We start from the raw sequence: 22323 nt of genomic DNA on the forward strand, positions 1-22323 counted from the left end.
CATTGTTTTCGAACAAATGTGATTATTACTTTTCACAATTGTCATTAAAAAATTTAAGATTTTTCTCATATACTATGAATATTGCTTTTATTTTAATCTTGCAAAATATATTCTGGGTGATGTAGGGATTTTAAAAGTTAATATATCCAGTAGAGCAAGGAAATTTTATATTATTTTTAAATTGTTTGTTTAGCTCATTTGTTTTCCACATTAGTATTTGCTGTTCCAGAATATATGTCCGTTAGTTGGCAATCAGATCCTAGAATTTAACCTCTATAATGTACTTTATATAGGACTTGTCTAAATATTATTCATAAGTATAATTAATATAATTTAATTATTTTATAATCTTTATGTTACTGATTTTACAATTTCGCACAAACAAAAATATTATTATATAATTATTAATATTTTGCAGCTTTCAATGTTTTTTGTTCTATAAGATAAATTGTTTTTGATTTTCTAAAGAGGATGTTTCCCAGATTTAAGGCGGGGTAACTATCGCAGAATACTTGGCTACGAGGTACAAAAAATGTTTTTCTGAGTTGGGGCTTGATGACCCATTAGGAACATAATTATGAAGACAGACTCAAATTAAAGAGCAAGTTGTTCATTCTGCAGCTAGTTTCTTCGTCTTTAATACTCTTCGGTAACGTGTGATTTCGTCCAGCTCTCAGTCGCACTTTTGTTTACCTCTAAACACTACCAGTTAGGACTGTCATGCTTTGTTTTATAACAATAATAATAATAATGTTTATTTTGACATGATACATAGTTGTACAAAAGGATACAATAGTCGGGTTTACATGCCAAAAGCCCCTATGTATGCAGAGCATTGCGGGCAAACTTAAAATTGCCTTAAGATTATGCTTCCTTCCACAACCATGCTCTTTGCTCCCCACTTAACACACACAGGTCAACTAAGCCAATAGTCTAATTCAAATTCAAATTCATTATTTCATTTGAAAATGAAAATGAAAATATTTATTTCCTTGCAAAACTTACAATGTGTGGTTTACATATTACAAAATATTAATTACAAAGAAAGCCACTAGCATGCCTAGGCATTTTGGTCAGACTAATACTAATTCTCACTGACTATGGAACAGTACATTTTGGGCAAGCTAATACTAATTCTCACTGACTATGGAACAGTACATTTTGGTCAGACTAATACTAATTCTCACTGACTATGGAACAGTACATTTTGGTCAGACTAATACTAATTCTCACTGACTATGGAACAGTACATTTTGGGCAAGCTAATACTAATTCTCACTGACTATGGAACAGTACATTTTGGTCAGACTAATACTAATTCTCACTGACTATGGAACAGTACATTTTGGGCAAGCTAATACTAATTCTCACTGACTGTGGAATAGTACGTTTTAATGTTTATTAATGCATATTTATATAAAAGTTAGGTAATTAAAAAGTTTATAATTAGTAAGATCGATAATAGTGAGGTGGTTCAAAACAAATACAGTATTACCATTAGTAAATTTAGTAATGGGAATGGTTTTATCTGGGCATGATACATTGTTTCCATAAAAGCTCCTATACTGGCAGAGTATTTCAGACAAACTTAAGACTAATTTAAGATTAATTAGGCAATAACTATTAGGAATTTTATGTTTACAGTTATTTTTATGCAGTATGCAGATAGTTTACATTCTGTATTATAAAACCTATCAAACATTGTTAAGCACAAAAGAACGCCACTAGCATGCGATGCTGAAGAGGCATGGGAGTTTCCGTGTTTCCTAATATCATATTTAATTTTTTCCCTATAATCTACCTTGTCCATAATTACTGTCACATTCTTTCATTAAATGACTAGCTTTTAATTATTATTTCTTGTAAACGAACCACTGTATAGGTGGGTTGAGAACCCATGGCAAGTGAGTCGTAAAACTCATACCTTGGTTTCTTGCAGTCGTATTATTACGATTTTGTGAGTCATTATTTCTTGTAGACTGCATTCGTGAGTGTGGATACTATTAACTTGGGCATACATAAATTATAGACACCCTTGATTTTTTTTTCAACACAGCGACCGTCTCCCAGCGAGGCAGAGTAACCCAAAAGAGAAGAAACGTTCTCATAAAGTTTTTCTTTTTTTTTCACTTAGTAATTTATACAGGAGAAGGGGGTTACTAGCCCCTTTCTCCCGGCATTTAGTAATTTATATAGGAGAAGGGTTCACTAGTCCCTTGCTCTCAGCATTTAGTTATTCATACAGGAGAAGGGGTTACTAACCCCTTGCTTCCAGCATTTAGTAATTTGTACAGGAGAAGGGGTTACTAGCCCCTTACTCCCAGCATTTAATAATTTATACAGGAGAAGGGTCACGAGCCCCTTGCTCTCGGCATTTAGTTATTTATACAGGAGAAGGGGTTACTAACCCCTTTCCTCCCGGCATTTTAGTCGCCTCTTATGACATGCAAGGCTTACAGAGGAAGAATTCTTTTTCACTTCCCCTTGGAGAAGCCTTGATTTCATAACAGTGTTAACTGCGTAGCTACACACAGTGGCTAAAGCACAGAAAGAAAAACTTTAACCTGCCTTGAAAAAGGGAAACAACATATATAGAACTCCAAAAGTACCCTAGATATTTTGAAATTATGTACGTATTAAAGCCAGTATTATTAATATGCCTTAGCAGACATAATATGTCAAACACTTGTACAGTATTCCAGGTATTTGATTGCCAGCTGTGCAAATCATACATGTTGGATGCTCTTGGCTTGTCTATCCCACTATAAAGCAAATTATTCTAATATTTTTTTTGGCAGTATGTTACCCAAGTATATCCAGTGCAGAATATTGGTGTTTTAAGATTTGATTTTGTATATTAGCAAATTGCATGTTAATAATCTCTTGTCCAACAATATATATTGAAGCTGTAAATATGCTTATAACTCTGATGCTCAATCCAAAGTTTAATGTATATTACCTGTAATACAGTTATAAAAATATATATATGTGTGTATGTGTGTGTGCAAATATATGGAATAAGTGGCAGGTTTCTAAAAGTAGTTAAGAGTTTTATGTGGATAACGAGGCTCAGGTTAGAGTACGTAAGAGAGATGGAGAATATTTCCCAAAAGAAGTAAGCCTTAGGCAGTGACATATGACATCACCATGGTTCTTTAACATATTTATAGATGGGGTTGTGTGATGTAGAGAGGTGTAGGATTAAAAGGTAAAGAATCTAAACAAAGTGGCAGTTGTCACAGTTGTTCTTTGCTTATGACACAGTTCTTGTGGGAAATTCTGAAGAGAAGTTACAAAAGTTAGCAAGAGAGAGTTTTAGAAGGGAGTGTAAAGGAAGGAAATTAAAAGTGAACATAGAAAAGAGCAGTGGAAGATTGGATATAAGATTGGAGGAAGGGAGAATGGAGGAAGCTAATACATTTAAATATTTGGAGGTGGACATGTCAGCAAATGGGTCTATGAAAGACGAGGTGAACCATAAAAGAGATGGGGAAGGGGGTGAAAAAAATAGTGGTGTGTAATGAAAGAGAATTGTAAATGGAGGCAAAAAAAGGGAATATAGCAGAGTATAGTGGCACTAACATTTTTATGTGGGTGTGAGGCATGGGTTTTGAATGCTGGTATTAAAAGGAGGCTGGAAGCAGTGAAGATGTCACATTTGAGAATAATGTGTGTGTGAATATCATGTAGAGAATTCAGAACATAGAAATTAAAAGGTTGTGTGGGATGACCAGGGGTTTAATTCAGAGAGCAGATTTGGGGTTGTTGAGGTGGTGTAGGCATGTAGAAAGGATGGATAGGGATAGAATGATGAAGAGGGTGTAGAATTCTGAAGCGGAAGGTAGAAGGGAAAGGGATCATCCCATGAATGGTTGGAGGTAGGGGGTACAAGATGCTTTGAGTCTTAGGGGCTTGAGTATCCTGCAGGCTGGGGTGTGAACATGATAACTTTTCATGCAGGGATGCAGGAAAACTAGCTAGCCAGACTTGAGTCCTGGAGGTGGGAAGGGCAGTGTCTGCACTCTGAAGGAGGGGTGGGAATATTGCAGTCATAGGGGTGATCTGATTGTGATGTCAGCACATTTCTGGAAATACAACAGTTGCTTGAATGTTGGTGAATGTGTTTTCTTCTTTGGGTCACCTTGGTGGGAGACAGCTGTTGAGTTTAAAATAAACACACACACACATGACATGATAACAACATACAAAATACTGAGAGGAATTGACAAGGTGGACAAAGACAGGATGTTCCAGAGATTGGACACAGTAACAAGGTGACACAGTTGGAAGTTGAAGACACAGATGAATCACAGGGATGTTAGGAAGTATTTCTTCAGTCACAGAGTAGTCAGGAAGTGGAATAGTTTGGGAAGCAATGTATTGGAGGCAGGATCCATACATAGCTTTAAGCAGAGGTATGATAAAGCACACGGTTCAGGGAGAGTGACCTAGTAGCGACCAGTGAAGAGGCGGGGCCAGGAGTTTAGACTCGACCCCTGCAACCTCAACTAGGTGAGTACACACACACACACACACACATTTATTTATATACATACACACAACATTACATATATATACACATAAATAAATACATACATTAATTTCCATATCTCCCTTTTAACGGGGAGGGCCCCTTGTCACAGTGAAGGGGTTCTTGATCTGAGGAATTAGATCTCTTCTTCCCTTCCTCACATTGAATCAAAGTACCTGTCATTTTGACACCATTAGTGGGGATATTTCCCCTTTTGTGATATTCAGCTCCTAGAGAGCAAGGAAGAGGAATCAGTATCAACCATGTTTTAGCATGAGGTGAGGTAAAAGGTGCTCATATGGTGAAGACTCTTATTTAGAAGTTCTACTGGAGGTCTTCTTTCAATCAAGGAGTTGCAACTGGAGGTTTGAGACTTCTGGCATTCTCTCTGTTTCTCCTGCCATCGTTATCAGCTGAAAGATGATTGGACAGTTAGCACTCTTGCCTAAACAGGCTTTTTACTAGGCCTTGCTCATTTAATTCTGGAGGAACCTTGTTGTTGCTATACACCAGGTAGGGTTAGATATTTCCAGGAAAGAGTAGCACTGCCTCTCATAGCAGAGGTGGCTGCCGTCTTTCAGGGTTGGTACATGGTTTCTTTTTATTTATTCTTCAAGCAGGGCTTCCTCCCTTCATTTTTTTACCTAATGATAAGTGGCATCCTGTATCAACCCTGACTGTGGCATTCTTTATCTACCCTGACATAGCCTTAGACCCTCAGAATTCAGAATGGCTTTCAGGTAGGTATTTCCTGCTTGAACCCAGTACTGATATTCTATCTAACCACTCTGGTGCATCTGACCCTCACTTTACCCTGACCATGGAGCTGACTTCTCTCATGACTCAGCTATGATTCTCAGATCACTAATCCTTCACAGTACAGATTGGCTTAAAACCATCTTCCAAAAAATCTTGATATATGAGACAATAATGATATGTACTCCCCTAGTATTTGTACTCACCTATTTGTGGTTTCAAGGGTCAATTCATAGCTCCTGGCCTTGCCTCTTCACTGATTGCTACTAGGTCCTCTCTCTCTCTGCTCCATAAGCTATAGCTCATGTGTCTTCTCACTCACATCCTAAGAAACACACCTGGAAACCTCTCCCTCTTCAGAAAGTATTTAGCAAAAATGGGCAATATTCTTTTCCTTTCATCCTATAAACCCAACTAATTACCATATAGATCATTGTATTAGCAAGAACTCTTGAGCTCTGTTGGCCAAAAATAAGTCTCCAAACTTCCACATATCCATACAATCAGCAACATCCAGGTAACACTACAGAGACATAAGTAACTTTATTTAGGCACAGGTACACATAAGCACAGTTATCATACACAGTGTAAATTACCTTGGATAATAGAATGAATTTGCAAATTAAGGTGGGCAATGTTAAAGCAGTGGTAGTGAGAAGGTTACAGATAAACGAAAAAGTCAGACAAGTGACTTACCCCCTCAATTCAAGCTGTGGGACTGTTCTCTTCCCACATACTATAATACAATAGAAACTCCATATCCACAAATTCAGTTTCTGTAGTTTCAGTTATCCACGGTTTACCATGGCCCGAAAATAACTCTTAATTTTGTTTAATAATGGTCCCAAAGCACAAAAGTAGTGATGGTGGCAGTTCTTCAAAGTCTAAGAGAGGCTGTGAAGTGCTTCCCATCAGTGAAAAAGTGCTAATTTATTACTTATTGTGCATAATTTATCAATTAAACTTTATCATGGGTATGTATGTAAACGAATAATGCCTTATATACATGTATAGGGTTTGCTACTATCCACAGTTCCGGGTATCCATACAAATAACCCGCACATAGGAGAGGGAAGCTTATGATGAAGTTTCGGTCCAACTTGGACCATTTACAAAGTGTGACTTTGTAAATGGTCCAAGTCAGACTGAAATGTCATCGTAAGCTCCCCTCTCTTACGTGGGGGTTATTTGCGTATTGTTCCAGTCACAGTATTGTGCCTTTTTATCATTTTTGGGTATCCACAGTAGGTCTTGGAACGTATCCCCCACGGATACAGGGGAACTACTGTACAAGAATTTACACAATACAGCCTAAACATTCATTTAAAATCACTAACTACAACATCTCCTTATCACCAAAATGAAACTTATGCCTGGCCAGCTCACAGACAGAGACAGTATCTGAGAAATGTAGGTAAATAAATTTTGATTTGTAGTACCTCCCATCCTCAGTCTGTATCACAGGACAATGTTTAGAAGTAAGGCAGCTCAAACCAACACCCTGACAATGTTGACCACCTAGCAGAATACTGCGATCACAGGTAAAATGACCAGTCTGCAGAGAAACTGATTATAATCCATCCAGCGACAAAACTCCTACTTGCCTTAATTGCAGGTTATAGAAAGCAGTCGTCTCATTTTCTATGTGATCCATTTATGAGTGTGCATATTTATGATGCCTGCTGTAGTAGAAATGTTTCCACAGTCACCTCAGTTCAACCCCTATGATATCCTCACTTCTTATGTTTCAATTTCTGTTCTCTGCTATCTTCCATACCTCTCTACCTCCACAGTCTTCTTCACCTGTTCTTTTGACACTGATCACCTCAAAAAAAGCAGACTCCACAACTCCATACGAATCTGTTGCTCTTTCATGCTTTCCTTTTCCTTAATAGTTTATCTCAATCAATGACTCCTCCTACATCTCTTTACAATTGCAGAAATATATTCACTCCCCCACATACTTGTCCTTCTTTATCTGTACCCCACACAAAACCCTCTATCTCAGAAGACAACTAACTTTTCACAGCCTCGTCCTATTTTGGCAGCTGCTAATTTCTCTCCCATCTCCACTCCATTTTCATCTTCTGCCTCTTGCATCGTGCTACCTATTATTATCCTGACAACAGAAGTGATTGAGGACATATCAACATTTACTGAAGAGAGAAAACCTGAAATGGACTTCAAGAAAACTTCAAATCTCACGCTGTTGAACATCACAACATTCCCTTCATGCTTCATGAACTTACATCAGTGCTAACCAACATCAGCTAGACCTTATAGTATCCATACCCATATGTTTTAATACTTACATTCGTCAGTACTACTTTTCCACCTGCACTTTTTCAATCATATTTGGTTCAGTGGGGTTATGCCCCTTCATTGGAAAACAGCTGTAGTTCTACCTTTTTAAAATCCAGATCCCTTGATCTATGACACATCCCATTATAGCTCCATCACTCTTACCACCACTGTAAGTTGCTGGAATGCTTGGCTAATAAATGCCCCATATGATACTTAGAAGCTCAAAACTCTGTCTCCTTTCATTAATTTGGTTTTGGAAAGAGCCATTCCACCACTGATTGTTTGATTCATCTCATTAGATAAGTCTTCGATGCCTTTGCTGATAACCAATTGAATATCTCAGTTATTTATAGAGGAGAAGCTTATGACACTATGCTGCATTAAATATATGCACAGGTTGCCTGACTCAAGTCACACAGTGGAAGTCAGGTCTAGAAACTGGGTCAGGAACTTCAGCCCAAATCACATTTTTACAAGAATTGACACTTTGCAGTGTTCGCAAAAACAAGATCTGTCACTCCTTCAAATGAAATTTCTTGAAAAGTGTTTTTTTTTTTTTTTTTACAAGTAGTATGGGGATTCGATCTGGCAACCTCGCACATACAAGTCAGTGTTATTACAGGAAGACCTGACACCACAAGGGGCTCATGAAAACAAGATCACACTCTCATCACACCTCATGAAGTGAAATTCCGGTGTCGTGAAAGTAAATGTTTTTGTAAGAAATTTTTAAATTCAGTTTGGTGAGCTCAGTGATGCAAGGCAGTAATAAATTTTATGAATGATTTGCAAAATTCCGACTTAACTGCATCTCACTTAGTGGCGTTAAGTATAAATAAGTGTGCAAATATAGGACAGCTTTCTGATTAGACATCTCTTTATTCACTATAGTTCTGATTTTGAATATAAAAATAGAAAAATGTGTTGAGGAGCAAAGTGTATTTATTTGGCAATGTTTTCCTTACAAATTTTTTTTTAAATCATTGTAAAATGTGATAGTATTAATGTGAAGATGAGATACACAACTGTAAATCATCCTCAAAATACTGATGGTCAACATTTTACAGCAATTACTGTACCAACCCAACATAAATACATTAAGCTGCCATATATCTATTACTGTTACATATACTGTATTTGTGGCATTTTGTGCAGGAAATAATGCATTTGTAACAATAACAGTTATTATTTTATAATAAGTCTTATTTCTTATTTTCCTTTTTTTTTTTTAGTGTTGGTTAAATTTTCTTATGTTTGTCTCTGTATATGCAAAGCCGGATTACCAGGGTGTCTTCCTCTGAAAGGGATGACATCCAGATTAATGAGCCACCATAACCGGATTGGACATTGTTGCTACCTGCATTCTGGTCCAGCAAGATCCGGATAAGCAGGAGTTCATTGTATATCCATTAATGCAAACATCATCCATCACAATGCATGATTAGAATACGTATTTAAGGATTATCTTAGCTGTTAGTCAATTGTAATAACTGTTTTCCTTTATTCCTCAAAGTTATTGCACCACTTTCTTAAAACTGTTATGTATTGTTTTTTATTATACCTCACCCCATTTTGTTTGTTTAATAATCCCAGTCTTAGTAGTTCACCATCAGTGATTTTCTTGATTGTCATCCACATCTTTCCAGTTAAACTTCTGGCTATACGTACACGTTCTTAAATGCTCTTTGTCTATCTTGAATCTCCTATGTGGTGAGTTACATTTTCAGTCCTTGAAGGAAATCCCCCTCATACTGTATCATTCCTCTTAAATGAAACCTGCATCTTTCTACCATCTCCCTAAAGGAACCCTCCATCTCCATCGGACTCGGAACCCCCCAAAAAAGTGGATCCAGTGGCCCTCGCCAGGTAGCCTCCGGAAGCCTGTCAGAAGGAATGGCCTGAATCTAGAAGATATAAAACATGTTCCTTCAACAAAACAATCCTTTACCTTAGAAGGAATTGCTCACTTATTTATTTACATAGATTCTTTCTGTTGCTTGACAGTTTTTGTAGCATTTAAATATTCTAGCAGAGGGGCTGCATACATAAGTAACCCTCCTTATAAATGCAGCAATTCTGCATTATGCTTAATATCTGAAATTTAGATTACTGAGATATACATTATTCAAAGATGCTGATCACTAGAGACGCAGCAGCCATCTTGCAGATTATCATCATTTGCAACAAGACTGGTTATAACGTCACAAATATTATAGACGTCATTTTCTTTGGTCAAGCCTCAGAAAGTAAACTGTATTGCTTTATTTAAGTGGGACAGATTTCCATATGTAATTTAAAATATCCTAAAATAAAGACCCATACAGAATTATGAATGGTAAACACAGGGATGACCAATTTTCTTAAAAAATATTTAACTTATTCCTCAGAAAGTAGGAATTCCTACAATGGAAATTTTGACTGGTCAAAACAAAATTATAAAAAATATATCTGTTTTCAGTTTCTTAATAAAGATGATCAAGAATAAATAACTGAACTATAATTTTCATGAATTGATATAAATAAATGACATAACTTCCTCCATGTTAACTTATAAAATACATTTGGAAATTTGGACAGGTTCAATTGAGGCAAGACAGTAAAAATCAAGTAAAGGCCATATACTATATGATGACAGGCCTCCTTAGATGCACGCTACTGGAATTTTACCCATTCCTAGTTTCTAGGGTTAGAAAATACTAATTAATATCCTAGCAGCAAGGATCACTAAGAGTCCCATGTGATCCATTGTGGTATAAATCATGTACAGTACCAGTTTCAGGAATTTTAAACAAGTTATCTTTTCTCATATTATGACAATTGCTAGAAACAGACTTGTTAAAATTCAGATACCTGGTTAATCTTAACCTATTACATGTATATATTTTCATGTTTGCTTGCCTTTTTTTAGATATTAATAAAAATTTACATATCCTAGTCGCTTATTGCATACACTGATAGAGTGTATATTTTCAATAAATATGCACATAGAATGGCAGACTTTAGTATTTTCTTTTAAGTAGAACTGCATACTCAGGACATGTAGGAACAACGGCCTCCAGTACGTAGTTCTTTGATATAATTAAAACTTTAGCAGATGCAAAACTCTTGAGAGACTAATAAATATTTTCTTTAGGATACGAGGTTCATTTTCAGAAAAACCTCACTGTATCTAAACCTTTGCAGTCTTTGCTACCCTGTACCTTTGTTTTTCTTCAAGGTCTCTACATATGTTAATAATATCACATCAGGCTAAGTTATAATAATAATTATAGTACAGCATTACATTTCTATAATTTAAGCATTTAAATATTTTTTCAGCCTTAAATATGAATTCAAAATTATGTTAATTAAAAATATCTAGTAAAAGTAATTGGTATAGAAATAGAATCTAATAAATTTTGTATATTCTTTCAGTGATTAAATTCATATATCGTAGACTGTTCAGACAAATACTTAGTTCATTATAAAGTATCTTGCTTTAGGGTAAATGTGCAATTCAAGGAAAAATATATAACAGCCCTACCATTAATTTTTTTTAGAAAATGTGATTAAGATTTTTTTTTGTTATCGGGGAAGTAGATTACGTAGGTGATTACTGTTATTGATTATTGGCACTCGGTACTTTCATACTAACATTTTGCATATAAAAGGTGGCTTTTTTTCAGTGTAGCAACTTGAATACAAGTGAATTTTAGCAAAGGATGGCAAGTGTGGTATTGTGTATGGTATTGTGTGTGGTATTGTTTGAAGTATTGTGTGTGGTATTGTTTGCAGTATTGTGTGTGGTATTGTTTGCAGTATTGTGTGTGGTATTGTTTGCAGTACTGTGTGTGGTATTGTTTGCAGTACTGTGTGTGGTATTGTTTGCAGTACTGTGTGTGGTATTGTTTGCAGTACTGTGTGTGGTATTGTTTGCAGTACTGTGTGTGGTATTGTTTGCAGTATTGTGTGTGGTATTGTTTGCAGTACTGTGTGTGGTATTGTTTGCAGTACTGTGTGTGTGGTATTGTTTGCAGTACTGTGTGTGGTATTGTTTGCAGTACTGTGTGGTATTGTTTGCAGTACTGTGTGTGGTATTGTTTGCAGTACTGTGTGTGGTATTGTTTGCAGTACTGTGTGTGTGGTATTGTTTGCAGTACTGTGTGTGTGGTATTGTTTGCAGTACTGTGTATGGTATTGTTTGCAGTACTGTGTGTGGTATTGTTTGCAGTACTGTGTGTGTGGTATTGTTTGCAGTACTGTGTGTGGTATTGTTTGCAGTACTGTGTGTGGTATTGTTTGCAGTACTGTGTGTGTGGTATTGTTTGCAGTACTGTGTGTGGTATTGTTTGCAGTACTGTGTGTGGTATTGTTTGCAGTACTGTGTGTGGTATTGTTTGCAGTACTGTGTGTGGTATTGTTTGCAGTATTGTGTGTGGTATTCTTTGCAGTACTGTGTGTGGTATTGTTTGCAGTACTGTGTGTGTGGTATTGTTTGCAGTACTGTGTGTGGTATTGTTTGCAGTACTGTGTGTGGTATTGTTTGCAGTACTGTGTGTGGTATTGTTTGCAGTACTGTGTGTGGTATTTGCAGTACTGTGTGTGTGGTATTGTTTGCAGTACTGTGTATGGTATTGTTTGCAGTACTGTGTGTGGTATTGTTTGCAGTACTGTGTGTGTGGTATTGTTTGCAGTACTGTGTGTGGTATTGTTTGCAGTACTGTGTGTGGTATTGTTTGCAGTACTGTGTGTGTGGTATTGTTTGCAGTACTGTGTGTGGTATTGTTTGCAGTACTGTGTGTGGTATTGTTTGCAGTATCGTGTGTGGTATTGTTTGCAGTACTGTGTGTGGTATTGTTTGCAGTACTGTGTGTGGTATTGTTTGCAGTACTGTGTGTGGTATTGTTTGCAGTACTGTGTGTGGTATTGTTTGCAGTACTGTGTGTGGTATTGTTTGCAGTACTGTGTGTGGTATTGTTTGCAGTATCGTGTGTGGTATTGTTTGCAGTACTGTGTGTGGTATTGTTTGCAGTACTGTGTGTGGTATTGTTTGCAGTATCATGTGTGGTATTGTTTGCAGTACTGTGTGTGGTATTGTTTGCAGTACTCTGTGTGGTATTGTTTGCAGTACTGTGTGTGGTATTGTTTGCAGTATTGTGTGTGGTATTGTTTACAGTACTATGTGTGGTATTGTTTGCAGTACTGTGTGTGGTATTGTTTGCAGTACTGTGTGTGTGGTATTGTTTGCAGTACTGTGTGTGGTATTGTTTGCAGTACTGTGTGTGTGGTATTGTTTGCAGTACTGTGTGTGGTATTGTTTGCAGTATTGTGTGTGGTATTGTTTACAGTACTATGTGTGGTATTGTTTGCAGTACTGTGTGTGGTATTGTTTGCAGTACTGTGTGTGGTATTGTTTGCAGTACTGTGTGTGGTATTGTTTGCAGTACTGTGTGTGGTATTGTTTGCAGTACTGTGTGTGGTATTGTTTGCAGTACTGTGTGTGGTATTGTTTGCAGTACTGTGTGTGGTATTGTTTGCAGTATCGTGTGTGGTATTGCATGTAGAATGGATATGGCATATAATAAAAGTAAAGAGTAACTGTCTATGTAATGGAGACTGGGAAGTCATAGTACCCAGGATGCAGTCAACTTTCTTATAAAATGATTTAGTAAGTACATGAGATATGAAAGCAGTTTATTAGACTGTATCAGCAGATAAAAGGTTGATGGGTAGACTTGTAGATGCTTGTGTTAGTAGAGTGGCATCAGATATATCAGATCATTAACTGTAGCTACAGTGAGAGTAGATGGGATGCAGGTCAAATGTCATCGGTGAGTAAGAGGGAAATGAAAGCTGATAAATAATAATATAATATAACATAATATCTTTATTTCTACAAGTACATGTACAGTGGTACCTCAAGTTTTGAACAGCTCCCAACTCGAGCAATTATGTAAGTATATTTTTGTAAGTGCTTTTGTAAGTGTACTTTTGGGGGTCTGAAATGGACTAATCTAATTCCCATTATTCCTTATGGGAATAAATTCATTTGGTATTGGCACTCGAGCAGCTTTCTGCAACAAATTAAGTTCGTAACTTGAGGTGCCACTGTACAAGGTACAGTGGACCCCCGGTTAATGATATTTTTTCATTCCAGAAGTATGTTTAGGTGCCAGTACTGACCGAATTTGTTCCCATAAGGAATATTGTGAAGTAGATTAGTCCATTTCAGACCCCCAAACATACACGTACAAACGCACTTACATAAATACACTTACATAATTGGTCGCATTGGGAGGTGATCGTTAAGCAGGGGTCCACTGTATACAGACCATAGCTAACATCAATGGCATACTACTATATAGAAAGTCCCTTGTTATGCAGAGCATTTCCTGCAAATTAGGTCAGTTTTGTCCCAGGATGTGACCCACATCGGTCCACTAACACAGAGGTACCCATTTTACTGATGGGGAACATAGACAACCTGTGAAAAGAAACACGCCCAATTTTTCTACCCTTGCCGGGAATCGAACCTGGGCTCGGTGGCCTGGTGGCTAAAGCTCCCGCTTCACACACGGAGGGCCCGGGTTCGATTCCCGGCGGGTGGAAACATTTCGACACATTTCCTTACACCTGTTGTCCTGTTCACCTACCAGCAAATAGGTACCTGGGTGTTAGTCGACTGGTGTGGGTCGCATCCTGGGGGACAAGATTAAGGACCCCAATGGAAATAAGTTAGACAGTCCTCGATGACGCACTGACTTTCTTGGGTTATCCTGGGTGGCTAACCCTCCGGGGTTAAAAATCCGAACGAAATCTTATCTTATCCTCACCATGTGAAGCAAGAGCTATAGCCACCAGGCCATGGGACAATTATAGAGGCAATTATAGGGAGAAATGCCGTATAGAGAGAGTAAAGGTAATGAAGACGGGGTCAAAGAGGTATAGAGTCGATTTAAAAATGCAGTGTTGGAAAGTTCAGCAAAAGTTTGTTGGATAGGAGGGTAGGTGAGGGATAGGAGGGTGGGTATGGGATAGGAGGGTGGGCATGGGATAGGAGGGTGGGTGTGGGATAGGAGGGTGGGTGTGGGATAGAGTGGGTGTGGGATAGGAGGGTGGGTGTGGGATAGAAGGGTGGGTGTGGGATAGGAGAGTGGGTGTGAGACAGGAGGGTGGGTGTGGGATAGGAGGGCAGGTGTGGGATAGGAGGGTGGGTGTGGGATAGGAGGGTGGGTGTGGGATAGAAGGGTGGGTGTGGGATAGGAGAGTGGGTGTGGGATAGGAGGGTGGGTGTGGGATAGGAGAGTGGGTGTGGGATAGGAGGGTGGGTGTGGGATAGGAGAGTGGGTGTGGGATAGGAGGGTGGGTGTGGGATAGGAGAGTGGGTGTGGGATAGGAGGGTGGGTATTGGATAGGAGATAGTGGGTGTGGGATAGGAGAGTGGGTGTGGGATAGGAGAGTGGGTGTGGGTTAGGAGGGTGGGTGTGGGATAGGAGGGTGGGTGTGGGATAGGAGAGTGGGTGTGGGATAGGAGGGTGGGTGTGGGATAGGAGGGTGGGTGTGGGATAGGAGGGTGGGTGTGGGATAGGAGGGTGGGTGTGGGATAGGAGAGTGGGTGTGGGATAGGAGGTTGAGTGTTGGAGGGTAGGAGCAGTTGATGCAGATGAGGTAAAATATAGAGTACAACAGGAGTGATTTAGTGCAAAAGTAGAACCAGAGAGATAGAGGGTGAGGTTTTATCAACAAATTATGCTGAGAATAAGAAAAGGTTTTGGATTAAGTTAATAAGTCGTGAGAGCCTATATAATAAATAGATTTAACAGTTAACCAAAGAGGGGAGCCATTAGGAGAGCGGAAGGTACTGGAAAGTTGCTAAGAATATGTTAAGGAGTTGTTAAATGTTAATGAAGAAAGGGAGGCATTGATTTCATGTATTGGGCAAGGAGATACAATCTCTTGTAAGTCAAAAAGAGCCAGATGTAAGTGTAGGGAGGAAGTTGTGAGGCAATGAGTAGACTGAAAGGTGTTAAAGTAACCGGGATAGATGGGAGCAAGATAGAAATGTTGAAGGCAGGTGGGGATATTTTGGAGTGGTTGGCACATTTGTTCAACATTAACATGAAAGGGAGAGGATGCCAAAAAGATTGACAGAGAGCATGCATAATTTGGGACAAATAAAAATCCAGGAGTTATTTGGGTAATACAGTGGACCCCCGTCTAACGATCAGCTCCCAACTCGACCAATTATGTAAGTGTATTTTTGTAAGTGCTTTTGTAGGTGTATTTTTGGGGGTCTAAAATGGACTAATCTAATTCACAATATTCCTTATGGGAACAAATTCGGTCTATAACGGCACCCAAAAAGACTTCTGGATTGAAATAATATCGTTAGGCGGGGGTCCACTGTACACTCTTTAAGTATGTATACGTATACTGAGTAGTAAAGTGAATAGTAGAGTTGTTGTTGAAGAATTAAGGTAAAACAGAGTGTAGGATTGCAGAGGAAGAAAAAGATTTTAGAAGGGGTAAGGGATGTGTAGACCAAGTGTTTATGTTGAAGCATATAAGTGTACAATGCTATACTAAAAAAAATATAGGTAAGGAACTTTTTATTGTACATATTTATAATTTAGAGAAGGCATATGATAGAGTGGCTAGGGAAGCAGTGTGGCAGATGTTGCAAATGTATGAAATTTGTGTTAGGTTACTAGAAGCAGTAAAAGGTTGTTATGCAGATATTGAGGCTCAGGTTATGATATGGAGGAGAAAGGGAATTATTTTCCAGTAAAAATAGGCATTTAAAAGGGATGTGTGATGTCACCATGGTTGTTTAAAATATAGATGTGGGTTATAAAAGAGGTGAATGCTAGGGTGTCGGGATGAAGTATGGGATTAATAAACAACAAAATTTAATATGGAGTGGGAGTTGTCACAGTTATTTTTTTTTTGCCAGTTAATGTTCTTTTGGGAGATTCTGAAGAAAAGTTGCAACAACTGGTAGAGGAATTTGTGAGGGTATAAAAAAGAGGGAAATTAAGAGTGAACATAGATAAGAGTAACATAAAATCTAGGCAGTGAGAGATTGGAGGGAAGGAGTATGAAGGAGGCACAGAAAATGTGTTCAGATGTTTGGGAGTCAACTTATCAGTAAACTGGTTTGTGTAAGATAAGGTGAATTATAGAACTGAAGAGGGAAAAAAGATGGGTGGTGCATTGAGGCATCTGTAGAGACCAAGAACTTTATCTGTGGAGGCAGAAAGAGGAATTTGCTAGAATATAAGGGTACCAACACTGATACAGTGGAACCTCAAATATTGAACTTTCTTCTGTCCAGAAGGCTGTTCAAGTGCCGCTACCGAACAAATTTATTCCCATCAGGAATAATGTAAATTAGATTAGTCCATTTCAGACCCTCAAAAATACACTTATAAAAGCACTTACAAAAATAAACTTACATAATTGATTGAGTTGGGAGCAGTTAAATTTTTGAGGTTCCACTGTATATGGGAGTGATAATGCCTAGGCATAATAGAGGCTCTCTTTGCACTGCAACCCATTATTGTAAATACATAATTTCAATGTACTACGTGCAAAGAAATAAATAAATTTGAATTTAAAGCACGAGGTCTTAAATTTTACAGTGAAAAGAAGGCTGGAGAAAATAGAAATGTCCTGTTTGAGGGCATTGTGTGTAATGAATATTATGCAGAGAATTTTGATCTTAGAGATTAGAAGGTCCGGGGTTACCTAAAGTACAGTGGACCCCTGCATAACGATCACCTCCGAATACGACCAATTATGTAAGTGTATTTATGTAAGTGCGTTTGTACGAGTATGTTTGGGGGTCTGAAATGGACTAATCTACTTCACAATATTCCTTATGGGAACAAATTCGGTCAGTACTGGCACCTGAACATACTTCTGGAGTGAAAAAAATATCGTTAACCGGGGGTCCAGTGTATTATTAAAAGGACTGAGGAGGGACTGTTGAGGTGGTTTTAACATTTAGAGAGAGTGGAGCAAAATAGATGACCAGGAGGGTGTATAAATCTAGGGTGGAGATAAAGTGTAGGGGTCATCCCAGGAAGGGTTGAAGGGAAGGATTAAAAGAGGTTTTGAGTGCCAGGGGCTTGGACATCCAACACATTTGTGTGAGCATGTTAAACAGAATTGAGTGAAGGCAAGTGGTTTTTATGACTTGATGTTTTGTTAGAGTGTGAGCAAGGTAACATTAGTGAAGGGATTCAGGGGAAAACCAATTAGCCAGATTTGAATCCTGGAGGTAGGAAGTGCAGTGCCTGCACTCTGAAGGAAGGGTGTAAAGGTGAGTAGTACAGTGCCTGCACTGAAGGAAGGGTGAACGTGAGGAGTACAGTGCCTGCATTCTGAAGGAGGGGTGGTGGTGGGAAGTACGGTGCCTGCACTCTGAAGGAAGGGTGAAGGTAGGAAGTACAGTGCCTGCACTCTGAAGGAAGGGTGAAGGTGGGAAGTACAGTGCCTGCACTAAAGATGGGGCAGTGGTGGGAAATACAGTGCCTGCACTCTGAAGGAAGGGTGAGGGTGGGTAGTACAATGCCTGCACTCTGACAGAGGGGTGAAGGTGGGAAGTACAGTGCCTGCACTCTGAAGGAAGGGTGAAGGTGGGAAGTACAGTGCCTGCACTAAAGATGGGGCAGTGGTGGGAAATACAGTGCCTGCACTCTGAAGGAAGGGTGAGGGTGGGTAGTACAATGCTTGCACTCTGACAGAGGGGTGAAGGTGGGAAGTACAGTGCCTGCACTCTGACAGAGGGGTGAAGGTGGGAAGTATAGTGCCTGCACTCTGACAGAGGGGTGAAGGTGGGAAGTACAATGCCTGCACTCTGACAGAGGGGTGAAGGTGGGAAGTACAGTGCCTGCACTCTGAAGGGGAGGTGAGGATCTTCTTGCTTGGAAGGCTATCTGAACTGTCATGTCAGATTGTTTCTGGCAAGACAGTAATTGAATAAGTGACGGTGAAAGCGCTTTCTTCGTCACCTACTTTGGTGGGAGACAACTGACATTTTTAAAAAACCACTGCATATGCTAAGGTTGTTAATTAACATTATACATAGCAATAACAATACATTGATCACTTTTGAATATAATAATAATAATGATAATAATAATAATAATAATAATAATAATAATAATAATAATAATAATAATTGTAGTAAATGCTAACAATATATAGTAATACAATAGAATATATGAATTTAGGGTAAAGTCTGAACTCTCTGTGATATATATGAATGTAATTTATTAATAAGGTGGCTCACTGTAGCATTACCTGACAGAAATGGATGTGCAACATCGGAGGACCTCTTCTGGAAGCTGGATGCTTTGCAATCATTTATCCGTGACCTTCACTGGCCTGACCATGACTTTGCAAAACACCTGGAGCAGAGATTAAAGGTACGAGATAACACTCATTTTATAACAGACTCTGGTGGCTAGGTTCAGCTGCACACCAATGGCTTTGAAAACTTAAGAAATGAATGTACTCATGTGTTGGTGATGGCAGAGGTCAAGTCACAGTTCCTGGCTCCACCTCTTCGCTGATCGCTGCTAGATGATGAAAGGAGGAACTTAATATTTGGATATTTGAGAGTAATAGTAGGTAGTAGGTTGGTAGACAGCAACCACCCAGGGAAGTACTACCGTCCTGCCAGATGACTGTGAAACAAAAACCTGTAACTGTTTTGCATGATGGTAGGATTGCTGGTTTCTTTTTCTGTCTCATAAACACGCTAAGATAACAGGGATATCTTGCTACTCCTACTTACACTTTGGTCACACTTCACAGACACGCACATGCATATATATATATACATACATCTAGGTTTTTCTCCTTTTTCTAAATAGCTCTTGTTCTTTTTTATTTCTTCTATTGTCCATGGGGAAGTGGAAAAGAATCTTTCCTCCGTAAGCCATGCGTGTCGTATGAGGCGACTAAAATGCCGGGAGCAATGGGCTAGTAACCCCTTCTCCTGTATACAATTACTAAAAAAGAGAAGAAGAAAAACTTTATAAAACTGGGTTGCTTAAATGTGCGTGGATGTAGTGCGGATGACAAGAAACAGATGATTGCTGATGTTATGAATGAAAAGAAGTTGGATGTCCTGGCCCTAAGCGAAACAAAGCTGAAGGGGGTAGGAGAGTTTCAGTGGGGGGAAATAAATGGGATTAAATCTGGAGTATCTGAGAGAGTTAGAGCAAAGGAAGGGGTAGCAGTAATGTTAAATGATCAGTTATGGAAGGAGAAAAGAGAATATGAATGTGTAAATTCAAGAATTATGTGGATTAAAGTAAAGGTTGGATGCGAGAAGTGGGTCATAATAAGCGTGTATGCACCTGGAGAAGAGAGGAATGCAGAGGAGAGAGAGAGATTTTGGGAGATGTTAAGTGAATGTATAGGAGCCTTTGAACCAAGTGAGAGAGTAATTGTGGTAGGGGACTTGAATGCTAAAGTAGGAGAAACTTTTAGAGAGGGTGTGGTAGGTAAGTTTGGGGTGCCAGGTGTAAATGATAATGGGAGCCCTTTGATTGAACTTTGTATAGAAAGGGGTTTAGTTATAGGTAATACATATTTTAAGAAAAAGAGGATAAATAAGTATACACGATATGATGTAGGGCGAAATGACAGTAGTTTGTTGGATTATGTATTGGTAGATAAAAGACTGTTGAGTAGACTTCAGGATGTACATGTTTATAGAGGGGCCACAGATATATCAGATCACTTTCTAGTTGTAGCTACACTGAGAGTAAAAGGTAGATGGGATACAAGGAGAATAGAAGCATCAGGGAAGAGAGAGGTGAAGGTTTATAAACTAAAAGAGGAGGCAGTTAGGGTAAGATATAAACAGCTATTGGAGGATAGATGGGCTAATGAGAGCATAGGCAATGGGGTTGAAGAGGTATGGGGTAGGTTTAAAAATGTAGTGTTAGAGTGTTCAGCAGAAGTTTGTGGTTACAGGAAAGTGGGTGCAGGAGGGAAGAGGAGCGATTGGTGGAATGATGATGTAAAGAGAGTAGTAAGGGAGAAAAAGTTAGCATATGAGAAGTTTTTACAAAGTAGAAGTGATGCAAGGAGGGAAGAGTATATGGAGAAAAAGAGAGAAGTTAAGAGAGTGGTGAAGCAATGTAAAAAGAGAGCAAATGAGAGAGTGGGTGAGATGTTATCAACAAATTTTGTTGAAAATAAGAAAAAGTTTTGGAGTGAGATTAACAAGTTAAGAAAGCCTAGAGAACAAATGGATTTGTCAGTTAAAAATAGGAGAGGAGAGTTATTAAATGGAGAGTTAGAGGTATTGGGAAGATGGAAGGAATATTTTGAGGAATTGTTAAATGTTGATGAAGATAGGGAAGCTGTGATTTCGTGTATAGGGCAAGGAGGAATAACATCTTGTAGGAGTGAGGAAGAGCCAGTTGTGAGTGTGGGGGAAGTTCGTGAGGCAGTAGGTAAAATGAAAGGGGGTAAGGCAGCCGGGATTGATGGGATAAAGATAGAAATGTTAAAAGCAGGTGGGGATATAGTTTTGGAGTGGTTGGTGCAATTATTTAATAAATGTATGGAAGAGGGTAAGGTACCTAGGGATTGGCAGAGAGCATGCATAGTTCCTTTGTATAAAGGCAAAGGGGATAAAAGAGAGTGCAAAAATTATAGGGGGATAAGTCTGTTGAGTGTACCTGGTAAAGTGTATGGTAGAGTTATAATTGAAAGAATTAAGAGTAAGACGGAGAATAGGATAGCAGATGAACAAGGAGGCTTTAGGAAAGGTAGGGGGTGTGTGGACCAGGTGTTTACAGTGAAACATATAAGTGAACAGTATTTAGATAAGGCTAAAGAGGTCTTTGTGGCATTTATGGATTTGGAAAAGGCGTATGACAGGGTGGATAGGGGGGCAATGTGGCAGATGTTGCAAGTGTATGGTGTAGGAGGTAGGTTACTGAAAGCAGTGAAGAGTTTTTACGAGGATAGTGAGGCTCAAGTTAGAGTATGTAGGAAAGAGGGAAATTTTTTCCCAGTAAAAGTAGGCCTTAGACAAGGATGTGTGATGTCACCGTGGTTGTTTAATATATTTATAGATGGGGTTGTAAGAGAAGTAAATGCGAGGGTCTTGGCAAGAGGCGTGGAGTTAAAAGATAAAGAATCACACACAAAGTGGGAGTTGTCACAGCTGCTCTTTGCTGATGACACTGTGCTCTTGGGAGATTCTGAAGAGAAGTTGCAGAGATTGGTGGATGAATTTGGTAGGGTGTGCAAAAGAAGAAAATTAAAGGTGAATACAGGAAAGAGTAAGGTTATGAGGATAACAAAAAGATTAGGTGATGAAAGATTGAATATCAGATTGGAGGGAGAGAGTATGGAGGAGGTGAACGTATTCAGATATTTGGGAGTGGACGTGTCAGCGGATGGGTCTATGAAAGATGAGGTGAATCATAGAATTGATGAGGGAAAAAGAGTGAGTGGTGCACTTAGGAGTCTGTGGAGACAAAGAACTTTGTCCTTGGAGGCAAAGAGGGGAATGTATGAGAGTATAGTTTTACCAACGCTCTTATATGGGTGTGAAGCGTGGGTGATGAATGTTGCAGCGAGGAGAAGGCTGGAGGCAGTGGAGATGTCATGTCTGAGGGCAATGTGTGGTGTGAATATAATGCAGAGAATTCGTAGTTTGGAAGTTAGGAGGAGGTGCGGGATTACCAAAACTGTTGTCCAGAGGGCTGAGGAAGGGT

At 38.9% G+C, this 22323-nt stretch overlaps 1 protein-coding gene across 20 annotated transcripts in view; it reads left to right on the forward strand.

Moving 5' to 3' along the window:
* Cadps (calcium-dependent secretion activator 1) overlaps window positions 1-22323 on the forward strand; it is a 445541-nt gene that overhangs the window by 379721 nt on the left and 43497 nt on the right. For all 20 annotated transcript variants that reach the window (XM_070104970.1, XM_070104977.1, XM_070104972.1 and 17 more), the window contains one exon: window positions 18885-19002. In XM_070104970.1, the coding sequence (XP_069961071.1) occupies window positions 18885-19002 (118 nt within the window). The remainder of the gene's footprint in view (window positions 1-18884; window positions 19003-22323) is intronic.

The sequence above is a fragment of the Cherax quadricarinatus genome, chromosome 96 (genome assembly GCF_038502225.1).
Source record: "Cherax quadricarinatus isolate ZL_2023a chromosome 96, ASM3850222v1, whole genome shotgun sequence".
NCBI lineage: Eukaryota > Metazoa > Arthropoda > Malacostraca > Decapoda > Parastacidae > Cherax > Cherax quadricarinatus.